We start from the raw sequence: 26,563 nt of genomic DNA, 5'->3' as shown, positions 1-26,563 counted from the left end.
GCTCCTCACAATGTCCCATGCTGATCTAGTAGAGATGATTTTAGAAGAGGATCATTTCCGTTGATGGCATCATTACCAAGCTCGTCACGACTCTGAATGTTACCTAATTGTTCCCACACCTCTCTAAGGGCCTCAAAAGTTGATGGAAACTGTGAGAAACTCGAGCCCCCCCCCCCCCATTGTCTGTTCTTAATCTCATCAAGGACATCCAACACCTCTCATCATATTTTTCGGAGTGTTCTTTCATCAATATTCCAAGATGTGTTAACCTAGTTGCTGATAGCTTGGTCCAGAAGGTTGTGTCGTTAGAATGTGTGACAACCTGGCCTCTCTCCACTCTGTGGTTAGTTCACTTATGTAATAGTGACTCCATGAGTCCTTCACATTCTACTGAATAAAATTACTTCAACCAAAAAAAAAGATTCCACCTTCGGTCACAAGAATGGATTGGACTTTAGCCAGCTTATCAAAGCTACCATCATACTTGATTCGGTCCCCAAATCTATTAAGCAATAGTGTTGCAAGATGCCACGAATCTAACCAAAGATAGGTAGAAGACCCATCCCCAATTTTGTGATGAATGTACAGTCATGCAAGGAGCCTATACTTAGCATCTTCCTCCATAACGAGGAGCAATTCTGAACATGATGCACTTATTTCATGTTTTGATTTAGTAATCACGATTTGTGGAGGATTAGGAGATGGATAGATTAGCAGACTGTTAAGAATTCGTTGTCTCATTCCTCTTTTTATAAACGTAAGTTGGGTGATAGATTGCCTTGATGATGGACGTAATGCATGTAGGACATTTTGGCTTGATCGATCTATATGGTACGTGAAGTAGACAGTCGGTAACTTATTATAATCTGTCGTTATAAGCCTGTGGCTAATTTGTAGTCGTGTGTTAGGTTGACAGTTGACACTTATTATAATTAGCTATAACCCGTCAATCTTTTTGCACGGATCCTCACATTTGTCCTTGCTTAGAATCTCCATATAGCTGACGCCATTAAGTTGGAATAGGGTTATAGATGTTGTTGTTATTGTTAAGAGATAGAGAGACTGAGATTATGAATAAAGTTCTATAAAAGATGCTCCAATATCTTCCTAGAAGTTCCATTCCCAAATCAACTGTGCTCACACCCCAAAAAGATAACAAGCCTAGATCAAGTCCTCGTACGAGAACCTAGTCTTGGGTTCTCGTACGTCTCTTTTGCCGATACATGTGCTCCACTAAATTTTACTACCGGGATTACCTACAATAGTGTTATCTCTCTCTCTCTCTCTCTCTCTCTCTCTCTCTCTCTCTCTCTCTCTCTCTCTTCAGACTTAAATGCCTTTTATCTCTCTTCTCTATTTAAATGTCATATATTATTTTTCTTTATATATATAAAAAAACTATTTTCTATTTTTAAAAATTATTATTCTTTTTTTAATTAATTGATTCTAACAATATTTATACTAAAACCTTAAGTCCAAAATACCCTTTTGATAACTCTATAGGTGGAGAAATCTTGTTTTCTTTTAACCACAGTGATCCATTCATCATAGGCTTCATATGAATGGAAGAGGATATTAAAAAGGTATTTTGGACTTGTACTAAAACCCTATAGAGATTTGTGAACCCTAGGATGATGGGTGAACCGTCCTCTATGGATGAGGAAAAATTCTTCATTTTTCATTTTTTTTATTTGATTGCATTGTATTGGTATGGTAGATGGTTTTAAGTGAGCTTTAAGACAAAAATGTCAATGAAAATTAAGAGAGAGAGAGAGAGAGAGAGAGAGAGAGAGAGATGAACTTAAAAAAAAAAAAAAAAAAAAGGAAATAGGGAGTCCACTATTTTGTAGGATTAAAATAAAGCTATTTTAATGGGGAAAAATATTTTGATAAACGGTGAGGAGAGAGGGAGTTTGGGAAAAAAGAGTAGGAGAGAAAATAAGAAGAGATTGAGAGGGAGACGGAGAGAAAATGAACTTAAGGAAAAAAAGAAAGAAAAGAATTAAGGAAAGAGATAAGGTAGTCGACTATTTTGTAGGATTAACGATAATCGAATGTTCAATCATAATTAAAAAAAATAAAAAATTTGAAAAGCCTTGAGGAGAGAGAAGGGGTATGAGAAAAGAGAATAAGAGAGAAAATAGGAAGAGATAGGTGGTCATTCAAAAAATTAGGAAAGATAATGAGTGGATTACACACGTCCACCGCTTAGTTGTATGAGAATCGAAACTCAGGTTCTCGTACGAGAACCTGATTCGGACTCGAAGATAACTATCATATGATCGAAGAAGTTCCATTTTGACTCTGGTAGCAGGGTTGTATCTCTGATTCAGTTTGTCAACAAAATTTAGGTTTCATCCAGTTTATATACTGCACAGAGAAGTAGGGAGTAACACCCAAAAAGAGAACAAATGGGCAATTTCTAATATGGTTGTCTTGTTAAACAACAGCTTAGTGAATGTGCACTGGAATTTTATTGCTATGAAGTAGGAGCCTTCAAGGAGATCTTTGTTCCAAATTTTTACCCATTTGATGATTCTTAAAGCCCAGACAAGTGCATTAATAAGCTAGGGGAAAAATCAAAGTTGAATTTGAATGTATCAGACCATTCACTGAAGACTGACTTCTGTTGGAAGAGATCAGAAGTGGGTTCTGCTTCCTCTGTACATATGGCCCCTTCCTATGGTAAACGGTAACCTGGTTCTAGTAATGAAGATCATGTCAGTCCTTTCGTCAAAACCTTGGTTCATGCATATTCTAGCAAACTAAACCATTGCTGTTTTCTGTACTAAGGTTATTTTCTTCTCTACCATCGTTTGAGAGTCCTCTGTACTGTCTATAACTCTTTTAAACAGACTTAATTAGAACATCTGCTAAAACATTGTTTCCAGCCTTCAAATCTGACTTCTGAAATCTGTTTACATCATATCTAAAAACAGTTCCTCAAATCTGAACATCCATATTTGCAAAACTTTCTCAGTTCTTAGTTATTGCTTCTAGACTCTTTCCTAGAACACTGAAGGTTTGAACCACATTAGAGAGAGAGTAATTATTTGTCGTCTATTGCAATGGTGAAATATGAATAAGGTTCTTTTCTGCCTTTTATCTTCTTGGAGACCTATTTATTTACTCATGTTTGCTCTGAATCTTTTGAACTTCTATTGGCACACTTCAGCTAATTGAAATAGAAGTTCAAAAGATTAGGCAGAGAAGAAGCCACTTCAGTGCTTGAGCTGGATCACAAACACACTGGAGCTTTAATGCTCTAGGCACAACTGGTCACCCTAAGGGAGTACCACTTCTCACCGTTTGATGTTAATAGGCTCATGGAGCTGAACCCATCATCAGAAATCTATCAGAACATGGAAGCCCACCTAAGGACACAATTGGTAGCCTTTTATCCTCTGTTCTGCTTAACTTTTTCCCTTCCCTTCTCATTTCTATCATGCTTTAAAACTCAACCAATGACCCTGCTTGTAAATTCTGAAAGGTGGGCCATGGGGTTTTGAATCTGAAGCTTCCATAAATCAATACATATTCATGCCCAAAAAGAGACATTGAAGGGACAAAATGAGAAGAAGTTGGATATACACAATTTCCTATTTAAGAAGCTTTTGATTTGTGGATTTAGCCCTGGCTGGGGCAAACAGCTCCTATGGTTCCATGAATTTCTGCACAAGCTGTCTGCGAGGGGTCCAAAAGGGAAGTGAAAGGTATAAGGCTCCCCTGGGCTGTGCAAAATATGGCATGGATGCACACTGATTTGGGATAAAGAAAGTGACTTCTCTTCTTTTCTTGAAAGCTAGAATACACACACACACACACACACACACACACACACATATATATATATATATATATATATATATATATTGTTCCAGCATGCTGCTTTCTAAGTTTATTATTTTTCACTCTTTTCTTAGCACATTTTAAATATTTCTTTTAAGTTAGAAATTTCCGAAATACGATTTATGTATTTTCAATAACAAAGCAGAAAAGGCAGTTGTTAGATGTTAAGGTTGCCTTTAGAAGTCATAAGGAATATAATTATTTCAGTTTGGTGTTTCTTATTAACACATTGGTTCCTTCTACCATTCAGGAAATGATGGAGATAATGTTCATGACTCGATTTTTTATTGGAATGTATGCGATGTCTACTCCATCCTACGGTCGTTGGGTCCCTATGCTCCACATATTATTACTATTGCTGTGGTGGGTTCCATTGATGAGGGACGACAAAGTATGAAACTATGTGGATAAGGATTTTGAAATAACCTAGAGGGGGGGGTGAATAGGTTATACTAATAGAAATTTTAACTTTTTTCGATGTATAGGTCCCAAGTGTGATTGCAAATTAAAGATGATGCGGAATAAGTAAAATAGACATAACCACACAACACAAGATTTATAGTGGTTCGACTCAATTCGAATCTAGTCCACTCCTTACAAGAATCCTCTTGTAAGGTATTCCACTAGTTCTCCCTTTCAGTATGGTAGGTATGGAAGAAAATTTTTACAATCTTTTTATAGATAAGAGTACCCTTACAAATCCCCTTTATAGACAGAGAGACACCTTTACAATCTCCTTTAAGGTAGAGAGGCACCTTACACTCTTTTAAGGATAAGAGGATTCTTACAATCCTAAGTATAGTCTAGAATTGTAAAAACAGAAATAAATATGAAGTAGTGGAATAAGAAGAATACCTCAAGTGTGATACAAATGATAAGAATGAGAGATGAATGATGCATCTTTAGTAAAGTCCTCTCTTATGGCTTTGACTTGCACAAGAGAGAGTGGAGGACTTGATTGAGACTTGAGCCTTTTGTTGGGATTAGAGTAATCGAACAACTTAAGTAGGATAGAATAATCTTAGTGACTCTTGAATACTTACAATGATGCTCTTAATGCTCTTTCTTAATTATTTTTAATTAAGAGCAGCTTTTGGTATTTATAGGTGAGCTTAGTGAAGCATTTTAGGCAGGAAAGCAGGCTATAACGGTCATATTCTGGGACCACCGGTCGACCGCCATTGGTATCCGGTCGACCAGAAAGAGCCATTGAGGTAAAAAACTAGCCATTGGAGCTTTTCCAGGGAGGTACCGGTCGACCTGGACTTTCTACCAGTTTACCGACACTTCTATTCGGTCGACTGCCAGCTTGACAGATTCTGTTATGACAGAATTTTGTCATACTGACCTGTCGACGATACTTTGACCATAATTTTTTGGTTCGACCTCGGTTTAATCCGAAACTAGTTGTGTTGGAATCGTGACTCGATTTCCTACAACATTTATAAAGGTCGATTTCCTGATATTAACTCTAAGGTTACCCAAAATGCCCTTGAGTCAGGTCAAACTGTTTACACAGAGATTTGCTAGAGTACTTTACCACCTACAGTCATTCTAGTATGATCCACGAGGTGCGTGCATATGCAATGTGTGTACAGATTACAAAATATATTCTCTATCCTATGGTCTTCATCTTGGGTCTTGATGTCTTCATCATCTTGAGCCTTGATATCTTCATTTTCTTGAGTCTTGATTGTCTTTATCATCTTGGATCTTGAATGCCTTTAAGCTTATCATCTTGGATCTTTAATGCCTTTAAGCTTTAAGGCCATGTTTATATGAATTAAAACCTTGATGTCTTGATTCGACCCTTCTAAGTGTTTCTTCAAACTAATTACCCTTTCTTCAAGCTAATCATATTTTATCAAACCAAATTAAAGACGTATGTTTGTTTGTTAACACCAAAATATAGTAAGGAGTGTGGACATGTTTCCTAATAGATTTTCTCAGTGAGTGAATTCCCTACTTTGAATCTTGAACATGACTTGCTTACAAACTATGCTATGTCAACTCCAAACTGATAAGAAACTAAATTTCATGTGATCAAGTATGCATTGTAGTTTCAAAGTTGGATCTTTTCATATGATTTTTTGCTATTGGCATCTGAATAATGGAGAAGTCGAAATAGTAATTTAATAGTCAATCTTCTCTGGTACAACTTAACTTGACCATGATTTTCTGCTGGAGTGAAGTCGCCGGCTCCCATACTTGAATCTGAAGAAGATTCATTGACTGTTAAGCTGGAAGAGGAGAGATGATGAGTAAGAGGAGGGGGTAAAAGGAAAAACAGTAGCCATTGGGATGTAAGAGCAGGCAGTGATCAGAAAGGTGAATCTCCAAGCACCAGTTCCGATCCCAAAGTCTTTACTCTGCGAATTTAAGCCTCAAGGACTCGCCCGACCATTCCAAAGGTTGGGAAGCAATCCTGAAACCAAAGGGACATTCTAACCTGGACTAGTGACGGTGGGACAGAGTTGAAGATGGTTGAACAGAGGATGACGAAGATGGAGATGATGAATGTCAACCTTAATATTGATTCCATGTAAGGACCATTGGTACGTCCAGTGAAGTGAAGGCCACCGTTTCATGGTTGTTATAATCAATCAACAATATCACATATTGATGAATATAACTACCTGGTGCATGTCCAAGACCAACTTTATCAAGACTTTTGGTTATTTAACTATGCAATCAGTCATTTTATGATGTATCAATCATGATTTCTACTGTGGCAAATGACTGGAGATGGATCAGGTATTTGTAAAAATTATGAAGCTTCCATTAACCTCCATAGACCAGATGCTGTCATTTTCGTATATGACAAGTAAAAGCATAGGAATTTGGAAGCATGCTTCATTGTGATACAGTTGCTCATCCCTTTATTGCCTTTTTGGTTTGTTTGTTTGTTTTTGATCTTCTGCTTTACTTTGCAAGGGCTGGGTATTTATCACTATTTTGGCTTGATGTGACCTATCAACTTTATAACCATTAATCAGTGACTTCTTAAACTCCAAAGGGGTAAGCAGTTGGCAAAGACCTAACATCTCACAATTAAGTTATGGTGACTCATGAGTTCAACTCTCCTTGGGGCCTGCCTAAAATGACGACGACGACAATGACAAACTCAACCTTATCCCAACCTAATTGGGTCGGCTACATAGATCTAAACAAAGACAAAAAGGAAAGATGAAAGTAAAAGGAAAATACACAACACCAGCCAGTCAAAAAAAAAAAAAAAAAACTCAGCTAATTAAGTGAAATCTGCTACATGGATCCTTGCTCTCCTTGGGGCCTGCCTTCCCATAAAAAATCAGATACTTCCTTTTAAGTATGATTTATCAAAATATATTCCTACTCCCAGCCATCCAAACATGATATGTGGTGTAAAAAGTTCATGGATTGCATAGTTTCAATTCATGAGCATGACTGATGTGGATTTTAGCTAAGAACGATTTAGGACTGTGCATCATATGCCTCCAGTTGCACAGTTTTAGACGACAGTCTAAACATGGAATCTTTGGATAGGAGCATCTCAATTTGCAATGTGGAAGAATGATATTGCAACTTTGACTGTTAGGATATCTATTTTGGATTGGTTGGATAAGAGCATCTCATTTTGCAACGTGGATGAATGATACTGCAACTTTGACTGTTAGGATATCTATTTTGGATTGGTCAAAAGTTAGCTTTCAAACCCATTGTCCTCTGCTCACATGCACTCCCTATTGTTTTCAAACCCACAAATCAAAATGAGAAGAAGTTGGATATGCACAATTTCAAGCTTGACTTGTGAGCAGAGGACCATGGGTCCTATCCATCCACAAAATTTTCAATCTATCATAACAAGAATGGATCCGCTGCTCATACGGGTGAACAACCAACACTTGTCCCATTTCTTGCTATTACATGGGTGAAAGAGAGGTATATTTGAAAGCAAAAGAGACCGGCGTTGGATGCTCACCAGTACACCCAGGTAATTGTATGAGCAGCAGATCCAATCTCCATCAAAACGACAATGCGGCAGAACTAGTTTCCCATTTGAAGTGATAGCCATGTTTTCACCATTCAGGGGGATTCATCCTTCTTGCAGTCACAAGAGCATCTACAATAAATTGAACTGTGATATTCAAGCTCCGCAGCCATGAATAGGGAAAATTTAAAGATTGATTCAGATCCATATTATTTTAATTTTTTAATGTGATTGAAAAAGTGAAATCTTAAAAATGAACTAAGATTGAAAATATAACAGCTCTATTATTCAGAAACAGCAACTGTCAGATTTACTTGCAAGTCATACAAAGCTGATAACCGATACAATATTTATTTTGATAAACTAATCAACAGAAGTGGTTGTTTAGATGCTTTTCTCATGCAGCAGCTGCTTCTGTGTTTCTCCTGGCCTCAAGGGTCTTCTCATACTCTTCAATAGATTTAAACAACTCTGAGAAATTTCCCTTTCCAAAACCTCCACAACCTCCCTTTTGATATGTCTTACCCTCTTCGTCCTTCAACATGCAACCAATCCTCTGTATTATCTCTATGAATATGGTGGGCCTGCAACCCAAAGAACAAAGTAAAGAAATCAATTAATACATGTTATTAGTCCATGAAAGAAATTTCAGTGGTACTCTTCTACCTGCCAAGTTACCAGCCCAAGAGGGCTTGACCTGAATTAAATTAAAAACCAGTACAAAGAAAACAATCTTTTGTGTTTCTAAGATCAGTTAGGTGCTTTCTGCAACAAAACATGTTGTTTCTTCATGTTAATTCTCAATTTGATTAAAAAAAAATGATTTTGGACGACCAAAAGCAGAGCCAGAGTGATCCAAGAACCTCAGATCAGGTCAGCCAAAAGAGAAAAGACCATTAATGGCTAGACCCAACTGGTTTGACACAGCTAATGGAATCAACATTACCTGTCACCAACGGGCTTGGTGAAGATTTGAAGCAGAGTCCCTTGATCATCTCTATCAACCAAAATCCCCAACTCCTCACACTCCTTTATCTGCTCATCAGACAAGATATCCCCAGCCCTGTTCTTCAAATTCCTGTAATATGTAGGCGGTGGCGATGGCATGAAGTCAAACCCACCAACTCCACTTCTCTTCCTCATCTCCCTCAATGTCCTAAATATATCTTCAGACATCAAAGCCAAGTGCTGCACTCCAGGTCCATCGTTATGCTCCAAGTAAGTCTGTATCTGACTCTTCCTCTTTGTTCCAAACACTGGCTCATTCATTGGCAACAACACCATCTCATCGTTGTTTGCTAGAACAACCGAATTCAAACCACTCTCAGTGGTACCCACATCCTCTGTTGTAAACTCTGCAAATTCATGGAACCCCGTGAATTCCTTCACGTAAGCCACCGCCTTAGCCAGGTCAGTAACGTTACCAACCGCATGGTCAAGACGGCGAATCCCGTAATCGAGAAGAGGGAACGAGGATGAATCAACCTTCTCGAATCGGGGAAGAAAGATTGGATCCGGAGTCCTATGGCTGACGTAGCGGAGGACTACATCGCCGTAGAGTTGGACCTCGGCAATGACCGCAGCACCGCCATCAAGTTCCACCGGAGGAGACGAAGGTTTTGCACCATTGGCGACACTGGCGTTGAAGGCAACAACGGCGTCTTCGACCTCAACGGCGATGGCTCGGATGGCAAGACCGTGGGTGGCGGCGAAAGAGGCGACGGCAGAGTGGGATAAGGTGGGGATGGCCGCTGTGTGGACGAGGTTGTCAGTGGCGGAGATGGAGGGGGAGTAAGGGGCGGTGAATAGGATGTTGAAGTCGCCGGAACGGAGGAGGTAAGAGGCGTGGACTTGGTTTCCCGTGGAAAGGTCAGATTTGGCGACGATGGGCATTCCTAGGCCCCAAGAGAAGCGGTTGGCTGGGTTAATGGCGTCAGTGCACCAGAATTCAATGTGGTGGAAGCGCTTCACATGGAAACGATCGGATTTAGGGTTCTGGCGAACAAAATTGGCAAAACCCACTAGCTTGAATCCTTTCTCCACCATTTTCACTCTCTTTTTTCCTGTGAAGCAAGAAAGAGAAAGATCAATTATAGCAGAGAAAGCGAAAAAACTTATGCTTTTCTTCTCTTTATTTCCTTAGCATCACAGGATAATAAGTGAAGCAGGTGGGTTTGCGTGTCACAAGTTTTGTTTTTTATGTTTGAGGTAATGGTTGTGAGCCAACACATTAGAGGTGAAGGAAATCCAATTATCTCTGTGATTATGGATTCGGTTTGGGAGGATATCCTTTGACAGCTACATGAGCAAATCCCACAACTAAACTATATTTGTGCTTTCAAGTGAATGAATAAGATCCCTGGTTCTTGCTTAGCTTTGCAGAAACTGATAATGGATTCCTAGTAGAGACTGGGTAAGGATTAAGAAACAGAATCCTCCTAAAATCTTAGGAAAAGTTTCAGAAGAAAGCCAAATCACTCATCTCGAATCATTCTGTTGAATCCAATTCCAAAACCTTACTGAAACTCAGGCCTAATGATCCCCAACCCATATAGAATAAAGCAAACATACCTACAAAATGCCGGAGAAGATCTTTTCTTCGCTTCAATCTCTCTCTCTCTCTTGTTTCTATCGTCGAAGGATTTGAAAAACACAACAGGGATACATAGAGGAGGGGAGGTGAGGGGCGTGAGCTTAGGTGGAAGATAGAGGGAGTTGACGGGTAAGATTGACACGTTACAAGTTTTGACTGGTTGGGGCCACGTTGGAAGTTTTATCGTATTTTTCTTCGTTTTGTTGGCTTTAAAGTGAACATTATCCGGAGTAAATAAATAAAGGAATAAAAAAATAACAATAAAAATCATTTAGATGGTCTTAGTTCCTGACTAGATAAGCATTCCCATAATCCCATTAAATAAATAAAAATATTTTTTTATTGACACCCATTGAACTATCAAATAATTTTCCAACAAAAAAATAAAAAATAAAATCAAACAATTTGTTTCTTTTATTTTTTGCACATTTAGGATGGCACTCTTTTTCCAATTTTTTTTTTTTTTTTTAATAAGGGTAAAACCTATCATACCGCATGTGTACTTGAATAGATATATGAAAATACAATGATAGTTTTTTATAATAATATGAACATCGCAATAGTTCTATTTGTGATATTCCTATGTATTATTTTGGAGATTTATAATTCTTCTGTTATTTTGGATGAGTTGATAAGGACAATGAAGTCTTAGCTTTTCAGTCAAAAAAAATCACTTATTAGGACTCAGATTTTTAGGTCATTTTGTTAGTATGATTGTGAATTTTTTTTTTTTTGTTTTTGTATTTCCTAAATATGTGTGTGTGACTTATTATTACTGTTCTTATATCATCAATAATATAAAGAATGAGTCTATCAACTTGCGAGAGATGGTTCAACATCACAGAGTATTAATTTAAGTATCTAGAATATAAAATAAATGGAATAATTTAGATTAAAATCATCTTGAAAATAGTATCTAGCCAAACCCTTCACAAATATGATCGAAACATGTATAACATATATAATATATCATATAATATATGAGTGGATGTATTAGCACACATTAGGATTTTGAACTTTTCTTTTTTCTTACCCCAAAATTTGAACAACTTTTCAAAATTAGATAAGGAATAATGAAAAGAAAGTTATAAATTCTAAATCAGAAGAAAATTCCTCTTTTGTTTCTCTCATTACTTATTAAATATCATTTTCTCCCTTTTTCAATTTTTAGTTTTTATTTTTAATATTAATTTTTTATTCAATCATGTAGAAACTTGAAACACATTTTGTTGTAATTGGCATTCAATAATCTATACTGATTCAATATGATATCAATCAAATTAAACCAAGAAAGGCAAGATAAGTCATAGACAAGAATGGTGGAAATAATAGTCTCACGTCTGAAATGAGATTATAATCTATAAAGTCTATGGATCCAAAAACCCATTTTAACATGAGTAAGTTTGGCCCAAGAGAATAAATAGTGAGTGAAAAACCTAGACACTCATATAAAAAAAATATCATTTGTTGATACCTAGATACTTAATGAAATCGAAATACTTAATCAGTTTCTAACTCTAAAATGGAGGAGAAAAAGAATGATAATCGATCGCACCCTCTACACCCATACACAATTTGTAGTCTGCCCGATTCCATGTGATTGATTCCTATATAGTTTAAGTCGATTCCAATTTTTAATCTACCAGTTCTAGTTTCATTCCCAATTCTGGTTCCATATTGACACCTCCAATATGCACCTCAAATTTTTAATCTACCAGTTCCAGCTTCATTCCCATGTGTTTCTATTACTGGACTTGTCAAATATCAGGAGAGTACCTCGAGTCCCTTAAGTCCTTGACACTTTAGATAACTTTGTTCTTTTTGAGGGCATATTTGTAACAGCAAAAAAAGGGTAAAACTATCATTTTAAGAAGTGCCCTAGCCAAGATTAATACGGATATATGGATTCTTCTTAGGTCTAAAGATTGTGTTCTGGGCCTACAAAATATTTTTAATGCCACATTTGGTATGCATTGTTACAGGGTCACCTTCTTTCGGCTAACTTAGCCTTGTTCGTTCATTGGGACCAATAAGGGGTGGTACAGGAATATTCATCTTCTTGACTCACCCTACGTGGATGAATCTTGCGGAGGAACTCTTAAGTTTTTGAGACATTGGATTCTCTCCGATGTCTGCCTTACTCAAGCTGACATTCTAAATGCATTTTAGCTAACAAATGATTATGATAAAAATAAAAACAATTGATTTTTATAAGGGGAACTATTTCTTGTGGAAGAATGCAGTTCTTGCACATATATGAAGGACAATGAAAGTACATGAGAATGCATTCATTGAGGTGTTCTTTTCCATTTCATGGGGCGAGCTAGTGACTTCACCTCCTAAATGTGGGAAAAAAATCCTCTGTAGGGAGGATCTCGCGCGGTGAGGTGCGGCGAGGCTACTGGTCATGATGCGTGGCTGTGGATGATGGAACGGCTGAGCATCATCGAGGTCGCATGACACCGATCATTGCTTGTCGTCTTCGCAGGGGAAGAGAATCGTTGGTCTCTGAGGAAGAAAATTTAAAACCTTAATACGAATGGAGATGGAAATGAAATGGAAGGAAGAGGGTCAGGAGATTGGAAGGGATTTTGCAGAATTGGATCGGGGCAACACGTGAAATGGGTCGATGATGCTCAACCGTTTGATCATCCACGACCATATGTCATGACCAACAGCCTCTCCACACCTTATCGTGCGAGATCCTCCCTGCAAAAGGATGTTTTTCCCTAAATGTGTTTCGGCGCAGGCCACACTCTCCTACAGAAATAATTTTCCTTTTTTATAATTTCATAATGCATTAAAAATTCAACAAATGCAGCCTTACAGAATGCGGCACATTCTAGAATGGACTCTCTAACCCAGTCCGGGTTCTTAGCTGGGAATGGGAATGGGAATGGGAATGGCCCGTTCTGCTTGAAATTACGGGAATGTCTTAAACCCACATGCTTTTTGTTCAAATATAAGGGTATTCATGTAATTCCAACTAGAAACACACTGAATTCTTAAACCCTTTCTTCTCTTTTCAATAGTTCCAGAATCCGAAAGAGGAAGAGATACAGAGAGATCGAGAGACGGAGGGGTTTCCACGACGTTCTTCCCTGTTCTCCCTCCATCTTCGACTCCGGCGATCGTTGCAGAAACTCCTACGCACTTTCCCTTTGCAGGTTCGTTGTCTTTCTAACTCTCTCTTTTTCCTGTTATTTTCAATCCCACGTATTGGTTAGTTTTTAGTTTAGGGTTTTTCAGGGGTTCTCTCTTTCTAAAACCCTAGGTTTCGATCGTTTGAGAAGCATATTAGAAAATATTAGAGAGCTTGTTTGTTGCGCTGTTGCAGTTCGTTTTCCTTTCATGGATTCCATCACTTGGAGGTAGATAGTTCAAACTTCTGTTCTAGACTGAATATTGTCTAATTAATATTCCATCCAACGAATCATTTCTCTATCGCCCCCACCCTCCTTTCATTACAGCCTTTACCTTCCATTGGAAACACAGGGGACCCCTCTCTCTCTCTCTCTCTCTCTCTCTCTCTCTCTCTCTCTCTCTCTTTTTCACACACACACACACACACACACACACACACAATGACACAAGATTCTTCAATCCTTAGAACCATACGACGGGGCCATCGGATGAACCGTCCACGATAAGTGAATGTATCGAGGTTTCCAGCCAAAAACAGACGCTCCCTCGCTATGCTCTTTCTTGTTTTTGAGGATGAGGATTCAAAATGCCAATACCAAACGCAGTTCTCATTCTAATAGAAACCAACGTGCTAATCGATAACCCAGTTGTTTTTCATTATTTTAGGAATAATAGAGAGAGTGAGGGGGTGTGCTGGCTTATTTTTTTCACTATGTTCATTGGGGTCCTTGTCCACTAATTTTTTTAGTCATGTATCTTTTACTAATTTAATTTTCTTTTCAGACCAATGCATTTTTTCTCATCTTTTCCCTTTTTCTTCTTGGGTGAGGGACACAGTTAGTGGCTCACTTTTAAGGGTATTTTGGACACAAGGTCGTGAGTTTGAGGGCATTTCAAACATTCATAATTAGGGGGCAGGAGTAATGATTTCAATTCTGTTCTCTATTGCGTCGGTGCTCACAAAAACCTTTTGCTGCAACACAAGATGAGAGAATTGTTGTCCTTTCATTTTTATTTATTTTTAAATTTTCCTAAGTTTAAATATATGGTCTCTTTTTCTGATCTTCCTAAAATCTGGTGCTGCCATATATGCAGTGTAAATCTAGTTTACAAATTCTTTGATGTCAAACTCTAAAGGGCACCAATTTAACGATTCCATAATAGTTTTCTGCAGTATTTATCTTTGTTTGGGTTTAAAATTTTTGAAGGAGTTGTATCTATTTTCTGCTACATTACCAGCTTTGATCCAAGCAACCATTTTAAATTATTTCCGATGGTTGAATTACCTAGGAACGAAAGTTTCTAAGATACCTGTGGCTAGTTAGAGTTGAGATTTGGTGTAAAAAATCCGTCAGTTAGACTACTGACGCCTATGAAGTTGCAAAGGCTGACTTAATTATGGAAGCATACTGGCCTTCTTTCCCCCCTTGACAGATGAAATTTCAAATGAAGAGCATGTATTGATTGGTGCATTCAGGTGTGAGCTGACTTCTTTGGCTGGTTGCATTCAATTCCGAACTCCTAAGCAACCAACAACCTTAAATGTCTTCAAATTGACCTCAGTGCTCCATGGATATACTTAGAACTCCAAATCAAGATCATGAAGTGAACTGTAAAAGATATACATGAGAGAAAAAAAAAATTGGGCAGGTTTTTCGTGCCTATGACTAGTTTCAATATCTTTGACGTGAACGTCACTGTGCAAACCACCCAAAGCATACACTTGGTGCATCTTTTATCTAAACTAGATATTTTGAGTGTTTGTTTACAAAGTGTAGGTGTGGGCTAGACTTAATTTTATGTATTTTATTATTTATTGTCAAAATTGAAATCCGAGTCTTGACAAATACTTAGTTTGGTGAGTTACTGAATTATATATTTATATGGTTCACCTTAGAAGCATGGGAAAAACAGGAAACTAACAGATAGAAGCCACTAGCATACTTTTTCAATGGATCAAAGTTTTGATGATTATAATGTTATGTGGGCATGATAAACTGGAAAACTGCGTCTTAGTATTGAAAAAATTAATTAAGAAGAAAAATGATGCCGTTAGCCCCTTTAGATATAGCGAAATTAGTAAGGAGCAGTTGGTTTTTTGTCAAGTCTTCTTGGTCTATGTACGAAGTATGAACAGGGGTTATGGATTACAATGGTTTTATACTTTTATGGTTTCTTCTGATGCATAAAAAGGATTCCCTTGTTCGTTTGTGCTTCTTTCTTGTTCAACTGGAAGCATAGGTGAATTGCTCTTTTCTTCTATAGGGTAAAATAAGTTGCATTTTATCATGGGCAGGGGAACCCTATACTGGCGGCTTGGGATGGAATCCCCATGCCCAGCGAATGGGAATGTGGGAGAAGGGTGGGACACGTTTCGTATACAGGGGGGCAGAGTGTAAAGGGATGAGAGAGAATGTGAGATGGTGCATGATACCTCTGGTGTGGGAATCTTTTCCCTTTATCATATATCAAAGAGAAAGTTTTAATGTTAGATTTTTGAAAGCCAAACTTCAGATTTGGACTTGTTTATATACTTTCTTAGATGTGTATAGCAATTCTGTAGTCATCTTTGTGAATCGCTGTTGTTGAGTTCATAAATTAGAGGAGTCGATTTGAGCAATCTGTGAAACCAACTAGTATTGGGTCTCTTGGTTATGCACTTGGTCCACCAAAATTAAGATTGAAATTGCTTCTTTTTGGTATTTCTTAACACTAGAGATCAGTCCATCTGTGTGCGAGTGCATGTGCGTGTGCGTGGGTGTGAGTGTGTGTGCGTGTGTGCGCGCTTACCATACCAAGGTTGAAGATGACGGCTTATTCTGAAAACCATTTATTTATGTAAGTCCAAGCCCGTGACACTTGAAAATAGTTGTAGTAGGTCAACATTTTGAAGGAATTATCAGCTGTATTCCAGAAAGTATTTTCGAGGGTTACTGCATTTTTGAAGAACATCCTATTTGATTTCGGTCATCTGGTTGGAGTTTGTTCTTGTCTGGTCTGGACTCTTGTTCACTTTTGTACTTTTTAACCAGACCAAGCGGTTTGGAGTTTTCTGGTTCACTCAAAACCAGAATCGTGGGGGTGAGATAATGATAAATAAAAATAAGAGAAGAGTATGCAAAGGGGATTCATAATAGATGGAGCTTAGGAAGTTCAAACTAGATATTATAATGGTTATAAGCCAACTCTTATTGATGCCTTTGAAGAATGATTTTAGAATTCGATTGAATAGAAGGTTGGTTTACGTTATGGAAGAAAGATGTGTATATGTGATACTAGATATTGAATAGTTATATATGGGCTATTCATATATGTTATTTTGCATCACAATTTGAAATGTGAATATAGCAAGCTTGGACATGATGCAACGAAGAGAATTAGAAAAATAATGTATAATGCACTTGCTTTACAGCAAGATCTGATTTCCAGTCCACTATCTATGTATGAGACTATACCTAAAAAGAAAGAAAAGATAATGAACGACTGTAGTATTAGTAATAGCAAATTTTTTGGGCCCCCGGTCCCATATGTCCTACTCTACGTATGAGATAGAAAAACTTTTCATTATGTTATATCATCAGGGTAATGATACACCAACCTGCTAGTTCTTTTTACGAGGCACAAACAAGAGCATTTTTCCAAGCGGAAGAGCTACTTAAAATTCATGAAACCCTCACAAGGATTTGTGTGCAACGAACAGGAAAGCCCTTATGGGTTGTATCCAAAGGCACGGAAATGGATGTGATGCAGATGCACAACCGTGGACTGATCCAAACCCATCTGAGTATCTAGAAAGAGATGTACCGGATCCAATTTGGGTCTTTTGACTAGTAAGATCTTTTAGGATTTTACTTCTATTTTTATGCAATCTTTTATTTTTGGTAGCTTAAGTAGGAGATAGCTATTAGGATTTAGTTTCTAATAAATTTGAGTTTCCAAATTAGAGTAGTTCCTTTTAATGTTGGATTTCTTTTCTATTTAAATACATGCAACTGGTCAATTAGAGATCAGAGTGAACAATGAATTGAATTTGATTGTGTGGTGTATGTCTGCGTGGCTTGGCAGCTTGGCAGCTTGGCTGCGTGCAATTCTCTTCTCTTTCCCCCTCTTTCTTTGTTTGAGTCCTCTCCCTCCCCTGCAACTCTGAGTTCTCTTAGGGATTTCTTCCATTCCACTACCATCGCTCCATCAGGATGTTTTTATGTCAGCAACAGAAGCCCAAGCTCATGGAAATGTTGATCTTGTCGCGGTCAAAGATAGCGGTGATTTCACGTAAATCCTCTTCCTACCCTATTTTTCTTTTTCTTTATTATTTGTTTAGTCAGGCTGGGACACTACTTCTAAGTTCCAGCCCTTTTTTTCCCTTCATTTGTTTGAGTCTTTCTTGTTCATAGGATACTCCCATTACAGCTTGCATATAGGGAGTTTCCTAAGTTCGGTTTATTATTTTCTTTTCCTTGTTGGCACATGATTGGCTCCTGGCTTCCAGCCTTTCAATGACTTAGTCTAAGTCAGTCTAAAGACATAATTATTTATAGATATACTGGGCATAGCCCTCCCTACGAATATTTTTTGGCTTTTGCCTTTGGATCTGTGAGATTCAGTGGATAGACTTGGTGAGATTCCAAGCTAGGGTTTGGTGAGAATTCCAGCCCTGAGGATCAGGTGGGTTTCCTGATTCAAATCTTCTTCTCCATCAATAAACAGGTCAGATCTTTCCTGCACATACTTATTTCCTACATTCTGTTTCTGTTTGTTTTGCTTGCTGATCTGTTAGTCTATAACTAGATTCCTGCTTTGTTTCTCTTCAGTTTTCCTGTTCTGATCAATGGTTCTAAGTTCTTGTTTGTTGCAGGGTTAAAATCTGATTTTTTTCTTCCAATCAAAACTAGAAGTCCTACTGTTGATATACTTCTTCTGGATCTCAAATTTCTGTACTGATTTTTAGATCTGCTGTTGGATTGCTGTTCGACGGCTATTGCTGAATCCGAATATAGTTTCTGTCTTTCTGATCTGTTCATTGATTTTCAGAAATCCTTGTCTTACTAAAATTCTTCAATGCTGATGCTGATTTCTGAAACCTGGTTCTTATATCTCTTTTCTGGCTTCTGTTTATTCATTATTATGCTTTATATTCTGATCTGAAACTCCATAGGTATGTCCATTGAATTGTGTAGTTTTCCAACTTTCTTACTCCCAGTAGGATTGTTTTATTATTGACAATTTGACCATCAGATTTCTCGCATTTTCTGCAGAACGATTCTGCTATTAGATACATTACACTTGACCTGAATTTTGTAGAGAACTACTTTATATTTGCTGGGTTATTGACTTTCTGTTGAATTTGTGTTTTATCCTATAACTGCGATTCTGGTTTTTCGAATATAGATAACTCTGTTCTTTTTGAGTAATTTTGCAATGTTTCTGCACTTAGCAAAGTTACATACTGGTCAACAGTTATGTAATAAATGGATTTGGTATCTGCTTCGTTTTGCCATAGGGTTGACTTGTATTGCTACCTGTGTGTGCATGGTGGCAGTCATCTCTAGAACAGCATGATGTGAAACTCCCCCTGGGTATTTAAAAATAATAATTAAAAAAAAGGCGAGGCAATTAATGGTGATTTTTATAGTAAACTCACTTTTGAAATTTGTTTAATAATTTTGATTTGTGGCCAAATGTCTCACCTGTGAGACAATATTCTGAAAATATATGGAAGTATGAGGTCATAAATAAACTACAATTCATAATGTGATCTACATTTGGGGCTAGGCAGTGCTACTTCAGATTTATTAAATCTGGAAATTGTGATGATTGTAAATGGATTTCCATTGTAGGATGTCATTTAGTTAATATTAACAACTTTGTCAAATGCTTCTTGTAAATCCCGGTTACATGATTTTATGGCTGATGTAACCTTCTCTTTACTCTTATTTTTTATCATGTGGTATTGTATTAACAATTAAGTTGATTCTTGTTTGTTTTGGACAAAAACAAGTTACACATTTGTCTAGAGTGACAGGATCATGGCAGACTTGGAAAACCTGCTTCTCGAGGCTGCAGGAAGAACTGGTGGTTCAGGGGGGAACCGGCGTCCGCCTTCAAGAAGGCGAAGAGAGGGTTCATATTCTGATGATGGAAGTGATTCAAAGGATGATGACTCAGATGATGATCTAGGATACAAAAGCCGGAAACCCTCCGGCTCTCAAGTTCCTTTGAAGAAGAGGCTGGACCCCATTGAGAAGGATGATGATCGGGATAGCCAGGGAGATGACGATGGCTATGAAGATGATGAACACCGAGGTGGCAGCAGTGATGATTCTGATGTTGGAAGTGATCTTTACAAGGGTGAAGAGGATAGGGAAAACCTTGCCCAGATGACCGAATTGGAGCGAGAATATATCCTCTCGGAACGGGCCACGAGAAGAGATGATCTAAAATTGAAGGAGACAGTGAGAGCAAAGCAGAGCGGTAAGAAGTCTGAACCTGTAAAAGAGACTACACCTCCCCCACGTTTGCGCTCTTCAGCTAGATCTGCTGATAGGGCAGCTGCCAAGGATGACGCACTGAATGAGCTACGATTAAAGCGGAAGAAACAGCAGGACCCAGAGGGTCATTGGAGATCAAAGGATGCTTCAAGAGGAGTTTCAGGTGGCTGGGGCTCTTCTCCTGTCAAGCATAGAGGTATTCTGACTGCAAGTCCAAGTAGCTCTAGCCAGAGTGAAAGTCAAAGTGCTAGCCCCAGCAGGGATGATGGATCAACTGGGGATGGGGACTTGGCTGATAGCGATGATGATAGGGCAGATGACGGGAGGGAGCGGCCAGTGTTTGAGGATGTCAAGAACATCACCATAAAGAGGTCAAGGCTAGCCAAATGGTTGATGGAGCCCTTTTTTGAAGAGTTGATTGTAGGATGCTTTGTGAGGGTTGGAATTGGGATGTCTAAGAGTGGGAAGAGTATCTATAGGTTGTGTATGGTCCGTAATGTTGATGCTACTGACCCAAACCGCCAATACAGGCTGGAGAACAAAACCACATACAAGTACCTCAACTGCGTGTGGGGCAATGAGAGTTCAGCTGCCAGATGGCAGATGGCTAGAGTATCAGATGCCGCTCCGCTCGTTGAGGAGTTCAGTGAGTGGGTCCGTGAGGTGGAGCGTAGTGGGGGAAGGATGCCAACCCGGCAAGTTGTGTTGGAGAAGAGTGAGGCCATACAGAAGACCACCAACACCTTTGTCTACTCTGCCGAAACTGTGAAGCAGATGCTACAGGAGAAGAAATCTGCCACCTCGAGGCCAATGAACGTTGCTGCTGAGAAGCAACGTCTGAGGAGGGAGATGGATGTGGCAGAAAGCCGGAGAGATGAGGCAGAGATGGAGAGGTTACAGGCGAGGCTGCAGGAGCTGGAGGCCATGTCTCGGCAGGTGAAGGACAAAGATTCCAAGGCTGTTAGATTGGCAGAGATGAACAAGAAAAACAGAGCTGAAAACTTCAAGAATGCCTCTGAGTTGAAGCCAGTGAACACAAGTCTGAAAGCTGGGGAAGCTGGTTATGATCCGTTCTCAAGGAGATGGACAAGATCAATGAACTATTATGTTTCAAAGCCTGGGGGAGGAGATGAGACTGCAGCATCTGTAAATGGGAATGAAGTTTCTGCAGGAACAGGATCAGGAAGAAACAAAAATGGAGAGAGAACCAGGGTGGAAGCTGGGATTGCTGCAACTGTGGCAGCTTTAGAAGCGGCAGCTGGTGCAGGAAAGTTGGTGGATACAAATGCACCTGTCGATCAAGGGACAGAATCAAACTCGCTGCATGACTTTGAGTTGCCAGTATCATTGGCAGGACTTCAGAAGTTTGGGGGACCCCATGGAGCCCATGCAGGATTTCTGGCCAGGAAGCAGAAGATAGAGGCCACAGTTGGTTGCCGTGTACCAGAAAACGATGGGAGGAGACATGCTTTGACACTGACAGTGAGTGATTACAAGCGACGGAGGGGTCTTCTTTGAGATGGGGTGGGAGGTCTTACTGCTTTTTTAATCTCAGAAACTTAAGTTATAACAGAGCAGGAGTGTTTTGAGAGTCGGTTTCAGGATTTTTTGTTCTTCCCTTGGTGAGCAGGGAAAACATATGTTAAAGCGGGATCTTTAAGCTCGTCATGGACTTGTGCTCCTGCTAAAAGCCTTACCAAAGGAGCTACTACGGCAACCTTTACAGCACTATCAGGTCCACCAGTTTTTGTTAAGACGCCTTTGTTGAACATTAGGTTAGTCTAGTTGTGTGGGAGGAGGTTGTGAGACCGAACCCTGTTATATTCGGATGTGTGTACTTGGTGGCCCTTGGCTCTATGAGCACCAAACTCCCAGTAGGCTGGCCATTGAGCAGCGGCACACAATAAAATAGATTAGCAAGGGAAAATCCAAAAAAAAAGGTCTTTGTTAGATGAAGCAATTGATTAATGAATCAAATTTAAAGTAGACAATATATAAATGTGATAAGAAGTTGTGAAAATATACAACTTTTCATCATGAGTTGCTTGGTGAGTTGGCTGGAAACCCTCTCTCCAATCTTATATACATCAGGCTTAATCAGCGAACGAGTTTGCCCCCCAAACTCTTGGAACGCTTACCGAAAGTTAATATTACCGATTACCCCCATGGTTTTTGGTATCGGCTGTACCTTTGGATGGAATCAGTTCTGAATATTTAAGAGAGAGAGAGAGAGAGAGAGAGAGAGAGAGAGAGAGAGAGCAGTTGTGACTTGTGAGCATGGATTCAAGTAGCTCAGCTGATATGTGATCGATCTGGATCTAGATCCGGATTGGCTATCCGTATCATTGAGGGATAAAACAGTAATTTTATTAAAACAAAGGTGAAAATGATCGATACACACTTATCCGAATTGATAGATGATCACCTTGAGCTCCATGTCAAGGTGTTTCTGGTTGTGTCGCGCCACAAAAGAGCTAAATTAGATACCAATGCCTAAGTCCATGGTTGTGAGTCTATGAACATAAATAAATTTCCAAGAAACCGGGAGTTGTGTGTGAGCATGGGGAACGATAAAGAGATAGCGTTTCTCTCCCTTTAATTATTCAAGGATGACATTATTAAAGTACGCTAAACATCTTAGAAAATTTTCGATTTTTCCTTAATATTTTATTGAGGAGTTTAGTGACTGAGCGGAGTATAGTCTTCCATTGTTACATTCTTTGTTGTTATATTCAAATCTTTTAGACGGAGTACACACTCTTCCATTGATTACATTCTTTGTTACTATATTCAAATCTTTTAAAAATTGATTGACATGGCCTGTATCATAAAATATCCAATTCTTGAAAAAAACAAAAAAAGGGTGAAGAGTCCCATTCACTGGAGTATGGTTCAATCGCAAGTCCTTATAATCCATAAAAAGGCATTTCTAGAAGCAGAAGGACATGTGTCACATTCTATTCACCCATCACTAATTGAGTTGTCAACTAAACCCTCCTTATGCCCGGAAGAGCCATTATCGTCGTAGTAATTTCCTCTATTGTCGGTCCACCTTTCTTAGGGTAGCAAAAATCAGTCATGAATCACAAGCCGCCGTGTCTCTAGAAGAATTTATTTCAAAGCATATGTCCACACGTTTCTAAATTTTTATCAACTAAAACTAAGTGAATTTAGTCATGACTCATGACTTAGGCTCAAGACCTGGCCACCTTCAAGCATTTAATATTATGAGAATCCTTTTATTATATCCTTGTGACCACTCGTGTGACTTCATATGAATTCAATCATAATTTTCTAAACAGCAACACCTTGATTCTTAAACACCAATAATTTGTTGAAATGCCCTGTTACTCTAAAGGAGATTATCTTATTATACTTGTTACTTTTTCAGCCGTAATCAATCATCTAAGGGTGATATAGATAAAATGTGCAAAGAATCTGAACCTCATTGAGACCTCTACATGGCATAAAAGACATTAATTGGTATAGGAATGATATGGGACCACTACCCACACCCACACCAATGGTGCAGAACCCTCACCCATTTCCTTTAGTTCATGGATACATACTCTCCCAAGCCTTCCACATGATAAGGAACTTATGACAAAAACAGATATAACCAAACCAGTGGTTACATATATAATTTGCCAAAGAAATTTAAAATGGTGCTTTGATAAATATCCAGCATTAAGGCAAAAAAATGTTTCATCTCTTATTTAGCCTTTCCTTCCCAAAGGATGCAGAATGAATTGTTTATTCCTTATTATGCATTCTAGAGAGTCCATGCCCTTTTTTGGACAGTCAAGGATTAGACGGGAATTGGAAATTTATTTATATAGTTTCTTATTTGACAATCACAATTCATATGGAATAAATCGAATTTTCAGTACCAATTATCATTTGCTATATGCTTTAGAGTATAGTTTTCCATCAATGACAAGGTGAGAAACTGAATCATCTAGTAGGAGGGATTTTAATGAAAATAGAAAGTGTGTGGGGTCCGTTTAGGAATCTGCATATTGACATTGTAACAATCTTTTCCCAATACATCTTACATAAAAAAAAAATTCATGTTAAATTTTCTTAATTTTCTACGGAGAAATTTTACTTCACCCACAAAAATATGGCAAAAAATTTCAATGATGCCTGATGAGTTCTAATCTACTTTCATCGGGTCTAAACACCCATCCAAAAGTAATGATGGCCATCCATCTCCATCCTCCCTTACAGTAATATTTTCTTTTTCCAATTTTAACAAGGAAAAAATAAAACAATTAAGTGCACAAGGCTCCGGCTACTGCAAGATCTGAGAGAGGCAAATGATGCAATATTACCCCTTAGTTCACAGGAGATGCTGCTTCCAAGTTTTTAACCAATTGGAGTTAAAAATAAAAAAATAAAAAAGATAAAAAAAATAAGAAATCTAACAAATTTGCACTGGTTGAGGAATTCAGTGTTAAGGGAAGTTACAGGAGGATGAAGAGAATCAGAAGTACCCACCCAAGAACTTACTTAAAATTAAAGACAACAAATCTGCAGAAGCTCTTTCCATTTGCTTCGATTTATGATAATCCTATGATGCAGTCATGTTGATCGTCAGATGCCAGCACTAGAATCTCTTCTTCCTTCTCCTTTTCCACGAATCTTTGAGGTGTAGACATTTCTAAAGGAGTCAAACGTGCGACAATTACAATCAACAGAAGCAGAGGATATGATGACAAGCCTTGAAGAAGAGGGCTTTACAGGTATCCCTCTGGTCTTTCTTCTCTTGGATGATGCTTTAGTATTACTGGGTGGACTTAAGAAATTGGTGCTTGAGGCTTTTGGGTTCCTGGCTGAATTGTAGACTCTGGAATCTCTGGAGTTGTTTCTTAGCTTTGGTTGGGTTTCTGGCAATCCTCTTGTTGGGTAGTGTTTCCTAGGAGGAATAGTATTGGCTTGTTGGTTGTTTCTGGTTCTTCCCATGTCGTTCAGCTTGTAAAACCAGGCATTTGGCACCATGGCTGATAGCTTGAACCTGTAAGTACCCATCTCTCTCTCTCTCTCTCTCTCTCCCTCTCTCTCTCTATGGCTCATGGGCTGCAGGCTTGTGTAGATATATACAGTTAGAAGGAAAAGATACCAAGAATATTTTAGATGATCAGATGAAGAGTATTTGACCTTCCATGGCAGTTTTATAATGTAACTACTCAGAGGGTGTCTTAATTGTGGCAGAGGGTAGGGCATGCCGCCAGCTTTTAGTAAGGTTATGGGATATATCAATCACATAGCTGACATATACAGGAGGGCAAAGGGGTCTTTTTCAAAAGAGAGAGGAAAGAAGATGACACATGCTGGGTATCTTGGCAGCATGCCCAACATTTTCCCCCTTAATTAATTAAGATGGATTAATATTATCAACTCATTTTTATTTATTTAATAATTGACAAGCTTGATATACTCTATGAGATCATGTAATTTGTCATCAAGGTTAAATATCCGAATTATTATGATCTAGAAAGGTACTGTTAAAGTTAGAAGAATCAATATGTAGAATGATGCAAGTTACCTTCCATTGAAAAGAAAGAAGAATTGCTTCTTCACTGGTGAGGTGACCTTATGATTGAACTATTTAGGCTATCACTATACTTCCATCCTTATTATTGACGAAGTTCAAATTCCCCTACATCTTAAGGATTTGACAACACCAATGCATTTAGTGAAAGAAACCCTCTTACTTATTATTTAGGATAAACAATGCGGTAGTATTTGTTCTAAGTATAATATTAATAATATATTAGTTAATTAATTATAGTTATGTGAATTTGATTACTTGATTAAATTTAGATATCCACAAGCTATATTTTGGAGAAAATGGTTTACATAATTGCATACGATATGTCATTTTTTAATAAATCTCTCTTATTCTTCTAAATTTTATTTTAGGGAATATATTTTTTATCCAAAACACTTGCACACCTTCTTTATCCCCTAAAATTATTCCTCTTCAGGGGCATTGGTTGGGTGTTTCCTGCCGACACATGCTTGCTACTGGATGGGGAAAACCATTCATTTGATTTATTCATAAAACCATGGGCAAAGCCAGGAGAGGGTGTTCTTATTGGAACAAGCTGTGGGTCAGACAGTTTGTGTCCATGCAGGTTGACCCACCCAAGTAAGACCCATCGGTTATGAACCATATGGCCAGCCCATTGGGTGCTCAGGTCTTTCAGATTAGACCAAACACCTAAGTTTTTATATCTTAGGGAAAATGGACACTCTTCGGGAGTGTGGCTCTTGGCCAATGAGAGGGTGTTCAGGCATTGATCAAGAGGGGTATGGTGGTCATTTCTTACCTTATATGTCTGGGTGCAAAAATGCGCTCCTGATAGAACATGTTCCCAACTCAGATGGGGTATGGGGAGTGAAAAAGATGGAGAAATCTGAAGATGACCATTGCAGTCTATAGGTGATTAAAAAAAAAAAAACCCTAATTACATCCATGGGTTCTAAGGTTTAGGCTATGAAATCTTTTGAGGA

At 38.4% G+C, this 26,563-nt stretch overlaps 2 protein-coding genes across 4 annotated transcripts; one reads left to right on the top strand and one right to left on the bottom strand.

Annotated features, from left to right (window-relative positions):
• Nucleotides 1-8,083: 8,083 nt before the first annotated feature.
• LOC122094396 (4-hydroxyphenylpyruvate dioxygenase) lies at nt 8,084-10,542 on the bottom strand. The gene is made up of 3 exons (XM_042665186.1): nt 10,391-10,542; nt 8,766-9,882; nt 8,084-8,403 (listed from the first exon to the last, which is right to left on the bottom strand). Exons 2-3 carry the CDS (start codon nt 9,863-9,865, stop codon nt 8,217-8,219), a joined length of 1,287 nt encoding a protein of 428 aa, XP_042521120.1. The 5' UTR covers nt 9,866-9,882; nt 10,391-10,542; the 3' UTR covers nt 8,084-8,216.
• Nucleotides 10,543-13,432: 2,890 nt separating this feature from the next.
• Nucleotides 13,433-21,772, top strand: LOC122093661 (protein RTF1 homolog). 3 transcript variants are annotated; one of them, XM_042664043.1, is made up of 2 exons: nt 13,433-13,579; nt 19,571-21,772. In XM_042664043.1, exon 2 carries the CDS (start codon nt 19,583-19,585, stop codon nt 21,560-21,562), a length of 1,980 nt encoding a protein of 659 aa, XP_042519977.1. In that variant the 5' UTR covers nt 13,433-13,579; nt 19,571-19,582; the 3' UTR covers nt 21,563-21,772. The 3 variants fall into 3 exon arrangements, with proteins under 3 accessions (XP_042519977.1, XP_042519975.1, XP_042519976.1); XM_042664041.1 differs by having other exon boundaries at nt 13,434-13,579; nt 19,579-21,772; XM_042664042.1 differs by having other exon boundaries at nt 13,440-13,579; nt 19,555-21,772.
• Nucleotides 21,773-26,563: the final 4,791 nt, after the last annotated feature.

This window comes from Macadamia integrifolia, chromosome 11, assembly GCF_013358625.1.
Source record: "Macadamia integrifolia cultivar HAES 741 chromosome 11, SCU_Mint_v3, whole genome shotgun sequence".
NCBI classification, from domain to species: domain Eukaryota; kingdom Viridiplantae; phylum Streptophyta; class Magnoliopsida; order Proteales; family Proteaceae; genus Macadamia; species Macadamia integrifolia.
Note: the sequence above shows the minus strand (reverse complement) of the source record. Positions and strands in the feature narration are given on the sequence as shown.

Excerpts from the sequence above, each read along its gene's own strand:
- LOC122094396 (XM_042665186.1), bottom strand. The coding sequence starts at position 9,865 with ATGGTGGAGAAAGGATTCAAGCTAGTGGGTTTTGCCAATTTTGTTCGC. Across the intron at positions 8,404-8,765 it reads ACCAAGCCCGTTGGTGACAG|GCCCACCATATTCATAGAGA; the intron begins GTAATGTTGATT and ends TTTGGGTTGCAG.
- LOC122093661 (XM_042664043.1), top strand. The coding sequence starts at position 19,583 with ATGGCAGACTTGGAAAACCTGCTTCTCGAGGCTGCAGGAAGAACTGGT.